At 47.7% G+C, this 5,511-nt stretch overlaps 1 protein-coding gene across 1 annotated transcript; it reads right to left on the bottom strand.

Annotated features, from left to right (window-relative positions):
* Positions 1-4,847, bottom strand: fam110a (family with sequence similarity 110 member A). Its single transcript, XM_061846246.1, has 3 exons — positions 4,658-4,847; positions 1,931-2,506; positions 1-1,624 (listed from the first exon to the last, which is right to left on the bottom strand). The coding sequence occupies exons 2-3, from the start codon at positions 2,399-2,401 to the stop codon at positions 962-964; spliced, it is 1,134 nt and encodes a 377-aa protein (XP_061702230.1). The 5' UTR covers positions 2,402-2,506; positions 4,658-4,847; the 3' UTR covers positions 1-961.
* Positions 4,848-5,511: the final 664 nt, after the last annotated feature.

Genomic DNA, 5,511 nt, shown 5'->3' on the forward strand with positions numbered 1-5,511 from the left:
CATAAACACACACAAAAAAAAAAAAAAAAAAAAAAAAAACAGCAACTTTACAACAGAAACAAAAATCATACGACAACGTGAAAGCATTTCGACCCAAATCACAAACTCAATCATCAACAATTACATACGGCAACTGACTTGAATCCAGTTTGTCAGCCATTAGTCAAAAAAAAAAAAAAAAAAAAAAAAGTTCAATCCCCGAGCAGGCCCTCCCGCACCCAAAATGGCCGCCATCCTGTTCAATTCATTCAGTCCCGTCCGCCACGTTTTGTGTCAATCCGGAAAATTTGTGTCGCAAGCTAACTTTTAAACTTCCCAGGGGGGCGCCCGTGTTCAGGACCCCGGAAATATACACTGCAGTTGCAAAATTTGACGCATTTTCTGTCATGTTCCGCACAAACTGTTTGCAAAGAGTTGAAAAATGCATCATTCGCTCTGCGGGGCCCGTGCACCGTACGTCGATTTTTTTTTTTTTTATAACGAGTGAACGTATTCACCTCCTTCGTCATGTCTCCATTTGACTAAGCCAGCTTTGCTAACTACGGAGCGCTTTATTGCTTCCGTGCAGGAGGAAGCAGTCGGCCGCGAAAGGTACGAGTCACGCGTTCATTTCCACCTGTCGGCCATAGTTTGGACAAGGGGTCCCCGTAGCTCAGCGGTTACGGCACGGGTTTGGTAAACCAGGGGTTGTGGGTTCGGATCCCGCTGCCGCCTCCACTCCCTGGTTGCTTCAGAAAGGGCATCCGGCGTAAAAAATTGTGCCTTCATCTGCGATGACGCGCCGTGGCGACCCCGAAAGAAACCGGTCCGGTCGTAGTTTGGACACCACTCAAGGCGACTTTCATGTTTTGGAATGTGGACCTGTAAAGTCAGACGGGCACTAGACTCGGTAAATTCCAGATGGACACTTGCTGGAACCTGGACAGCCTTCCCCCCCCAGTCCAAAGCTCTTCCGATGCGTTCACTTTGCCTGACGTACCCCGTAAAGCCATTTGATGACCCTCGCGTTCCTCTCGATGACCGAGACGCCGTAGGGGACACGTTCTTCGGCCTCGTCGTCGCCACAGTCTTCGTCCCGCGCGCCAGAACTGGCGCACTCCGACCCCGGAGCGCTGACGCTGCGGAAGCGGGCCAGAGACACGATGTCAGACGTGGACCCGGGAAACTCCTGGACGTCCGCGGGGTCCAAACCGCACATGTTGAAGAAGCGCTCCAGCTCCGTGCTAGCCCGGGACAATTGCTCGCTCATATCCGATTTGGAGCGGGTCAGGGACGGACGCTTCCGGCTGCGGGGGGAGCCGGATAGACGGGTTACGGCCGGGGAGGGAGGGGGGAAAGCGGGGAAGACGGGAATCGGGGGTGCGAGCGGGGTGTCCGGTTTAGGCGGAGTGGCGACGGCTTTCAGAGGAGACGGAGTGGCTTTTGCGCGGAGGTGGTTGTGCGAGGTGGCCGGGCGGAGGGGAAACTGGGCGTGGAGAGGGAGGGGCTGAAGCGGTTGGCGGATGAAGAGCGGCGGCCTACGAGGGGTCCTCACTCGGGCGGCTTGCGGTATGACGTCCACTCGGCGCACCGTTCCCGACGCCGGAGATCCCGGACTCTCCACCCGGGCCGCCTTCAGTCTCACCTAGCAGAAGAGGGGCCAGGTTACCAAAGTCCTGCTAATGTTGCTCATCCACAACTGCGAGGACCTACAAACCGCACCAAGACCCCAATATGCAGAGCGACGACAGCCAGTGCTAAAAATGTCGTCAAGTGAAGTAAGCAAGACGGACGGGACAGGAAAATTGAAGCAACAGACGGTACTTCAGAGTTAGCTACTAGTAAACGAGAGTCATCACGAGACTCTCTGAGATTATTGATGATTGCATTTTTTTGTATTACATGTCTGCGTAGTCCAGTTTATTCCAGCCTGAAAGCAGAGTCGAGTTACCTTGGCGGGACCGGAGCTGTAATGACGCGAGAACGGCTCCGGCGTGTCGTTCTTCTCCGGAGTCAGCAAAGGGGCGGCTTCCGTGGACCCTGCACCCGCGTCGGATACGTCGCTGATCAGACTGCTCAGATGCTCCAGGTCCAGCTGGATGGCCTCCTGCTCTCTCTTGGGCTGGACGGGTATCTTCTTGGCAGGCCTGAGTGCGGCAGCGCCCGGGCCGAGCTGAGGCTTCCGCACGTCGGGAGGCCGGAGCGGCTGCTGCTTGGACAGCGCCACTTGGCTCTTGACGTACTTCGCCTTGTCCGCTTCCAGCCGCTCCACTGCGCTCTGCTTGGGTCTGCTGGCCGCGGACGGACTTTGCCGGCAGAAGTCGGCACCCACCGGGCCCTTGGGCTTCAGGCGAGGGAACGTCGCGGAGAGGGCCGGCTTTGTCGGCTGCTTCGACGACCGCTGGATGGTCTCCACAGACATTTTCTTTCTGCTTGCCGATTATAGGTGGACGCGGTTCTATAGGACGAGTGAGATTCTCCTCTTTCTGTTGGACTTGTTCATTGTCTGCGATATTCTGTTGAGAACCTGCGAAAGAGACCAAATCGCCGAAACCTGAACATTACACGGTCTTTCTAAGCTAGTGGTCTCAAACTCAATTCTAAAGCCTAAAGACTCATCTCAAATTTTCCTTTCATAGCCAAATTGGTAAATTGTTTTTAATCAGATAAGCACTTTCTTGAATTTAAATAGATTTTTTTTTTTTGGGGGGGGAGAAAGACAAATTTCAATCAAGTTTCCAAACTCGTCACAGCACAAAATCTGCTGGTGTCAAAGTGCCAAATGATATAAGACTGAATACTGATTGGGGAAAGGTGTCAATTGTGGTCTTGTTGGATCGCAGTGCGGCATTTGGTACCGTAGATCATAACATACTGCTGAACAGGTGGAGAATGTGGGTAGGACTAAATGGAACGGTTCAGGTCCTGCCTGGAGGAAATGAGTTATTTTGTAACAATTTCAAGTGCGCAATCTCAACAAATGGCAATGACCCATGGGGTCCCTCAAGGGTCAATTCTTGGGCCCCTCCGGTTCACGCTACTATTGGGTGAAATTTTCCAGAACTTTAGTTTCGACAATCACAGCTACGCAGATTACAATCAGTGTCACATATTTAGCAGTGTCTCCAGATGACGATCGTTCAATTGAGGGCTTTCTGCCGCTCTAAAGCAGAGCCCAAATTTCCTTCAACCAAGCCACAACAAAACTGAAATTGTTTTGAGCAATAAAAGGTAAAAGGATTGCTGTTCGTAAATACCTGGACTCACTATCTTTAAATAGCAAAGACCAAGTCCGCAACCTCGGTGTTCTGACGGGATTCCGACCTGACCTTCAAGATTCCGATCAAATCAATTCCTAAAACAGCCTTTTAGCACCTGAAGAACACATCCAGAGTGAAGGATTGCATGTGCCATCCAGACCAGGAGAAGCTCATCCAAGCTTTTATCTGAAGTAGCCTCGACTATTGTAATGGTCTTCTGACTGGACTCCCTGATAAGAGCATTAAACAGCTGCAGCTCGAATTGTGACCGGAACAAAGCGGTCAGAGCATATAACTCCAATTCTAAAGTCCTTACACTGGCTTCCAGACTGCTTTAGAATCGATTTCAAAGTTCTGCTCCTGGTCTATAAATCACTAAATGGTTTCGGTCCTGAATACGTGACCGAAATGCTAATGGAATACAAACCCAGCAGCGCTCTGGGATCGACCGACTTAAGTCTAATAACGGAGTGCATAGTCCAAAGCAAACACGGTGAGCAGCATTTAGCTATCATGCTACAAAAAAAAAAAAAAAAAAAAAGTTTGTTTTCAAAACCAGATTAAAAACTATTTTTCATGTGTTTAAGTACTTCCTCTTTTGAATATTTCTTGCACTGAAAGCTGTTTTAATTGATTTTTTTTATGTATTTGATGCTTTTAAAATCATATGAAGTGCATCTTGTGTACGGAATGTGCTACGCAAATAAATGTGCTTCACCGTCTGGTGTCGACAGTTTTATTATTCATATTGTCGTTGCAACACAAGATGTCACTCGAAGAGATGAACAAATATTTAACTTAAAGAATTACAATAAGAATGCTGTAAAAATGCTTATTTTTGCCGAGTCAAAAACAGTGAAAGTTCGCAGTGTGTTCTTTTGGCAAGTCTGTTGCATCCGGGCTTGGGGGGGGGGGGGGGGGGGGGGTCCACACATCGCACACCTGAAACCTCTAAGCGGGCTTGTGGGGGTCCCTTGACCCGATCTGATCTGATGCAGTTCTGTGTACTTGAAATGAATAAAAACGCTCGTGGACATTCACATTGTGCGCATTGTCGCATGGTTCTGCTCGACTTCAACCCGTCCAATGGAGTATCCCCCCCCCCCCCCCACTAAAACAACGTTTTATCCCCTGAGGGCGTGCAGCAGTCCGTGTTTCACCGTCAATTGACAAACAAGGGGAGCAAATAAAAAAAAAAAAAAGAAAAAAAAGGACCAAGCCTCACGGATCGTAGCGTAAACATGAAAGGATTTTTACAAAATTACAAAAAAAAAAAAAAATGTCCCACAAGTCTGGAGACTCAAGGGCCTGAGCGGACTTGCCCTCTCGCCAACTCCACCGTTCTCTCAACGCGGAATGAAAACTAAACAAAGACGAAACGACTGAGAGAGTTTGAGAAGTAAGAAGCAGGGACTCACCTGGAGGTAAAAAGAAAAAAAATGTCCGAAGTTGCTTTTTTTTTGTTTGTTTTTTTTTTAAGGTTCGGTCCCGAGCGAACGGCGGCGACGCCAAACGGCTGAACGACTTTTGAGGAGGCGGCCTTTAAACCTGCGCGACGACTCGAGCCGGCTGCCGAGGCGCCGCCCACGCTCCTTCCGATTGGCCCGCGCCGACCGCAACCCGGAAACAAAGCGCATTGGCTGGAATGGGCCACGTTCGGAAATGCGAGGCACACCTGGACTAAAGTTCGCGACAGTACTGCGTTACTTCGACCTTACGCGAGTACATTGGTGATTGGAGAATGGTGAAAGTGACGTCACTTTCAATTTCAAGGACGAACATTAAATTCATTTACTCACATCTTTTCTTTTTTTCCATAAAGTAAACCAGTTTACTGATTTGTTTTGTGGCATTTAATAAAATTAAATAATTTTGGTGATCCTGACTCACCTGAAACAAGATAGCTTTAGTCTAATTTGACTTTAGATAGTTGGACAAAAAAAAAAAAAAAGAAATGTGTGTGTAAACTTTGGAATTTCACTGTTACACATTAAACACTTGCAAGTTATTTTTGTTTTTATTTTTATTTATTTTTTTTACATTGGGTCCATTTAAAATTGCATATTGATATTCAGCGCAAACATAATATATTGTTTTCTGTGCGTAATAATTGCAATTAGGAATTCATTCTGAAATATACAGCTCTGGGGGTGAAAAAAAAAAAGAGACCAAGACGCAAAAAAAAAAAAAAAAAACTTTTTTGTGGGTATTTTGACCATTTTTTTCCCATTTCTTGAAAATAAATTCTGGAAATGAAAATATTTGTATGATT

Source organism: Syngnathoides biaculeatus, chromosome 2 (genome assembly GCF_019802595.1).
Source record: "Syngnathoides biaculeatus isolate LvHL_M chromosome 2, ASM1980259v1, whole genome shotgun sequence".
Classification (NCBI taxonomy): Eukaryota; Metazoa; Chordata; class Actinopteri; order Syngnathiformes; family Syngnathidae; genus Syngnathoides; species Syngnathoides biaculeatus.

Bases quoted from the DNA above. Each gene is read 5' to 3' on its own strand.
- fam110a (XM_061846246.1), bottom strand. From the start codon at position 2,401: ATGTCTGTGGAGACCATCCAGCGGTCGTCGAAGCAGCCGACAAAGCCG. The intron at 1,625-1,930 runs GTAACTCGACTC...CTCTTCTGCTAG, and splicing joins ACAGCTCCGGTCCCGCCAAG to GTGAGACTGAAGGCGGCCCG.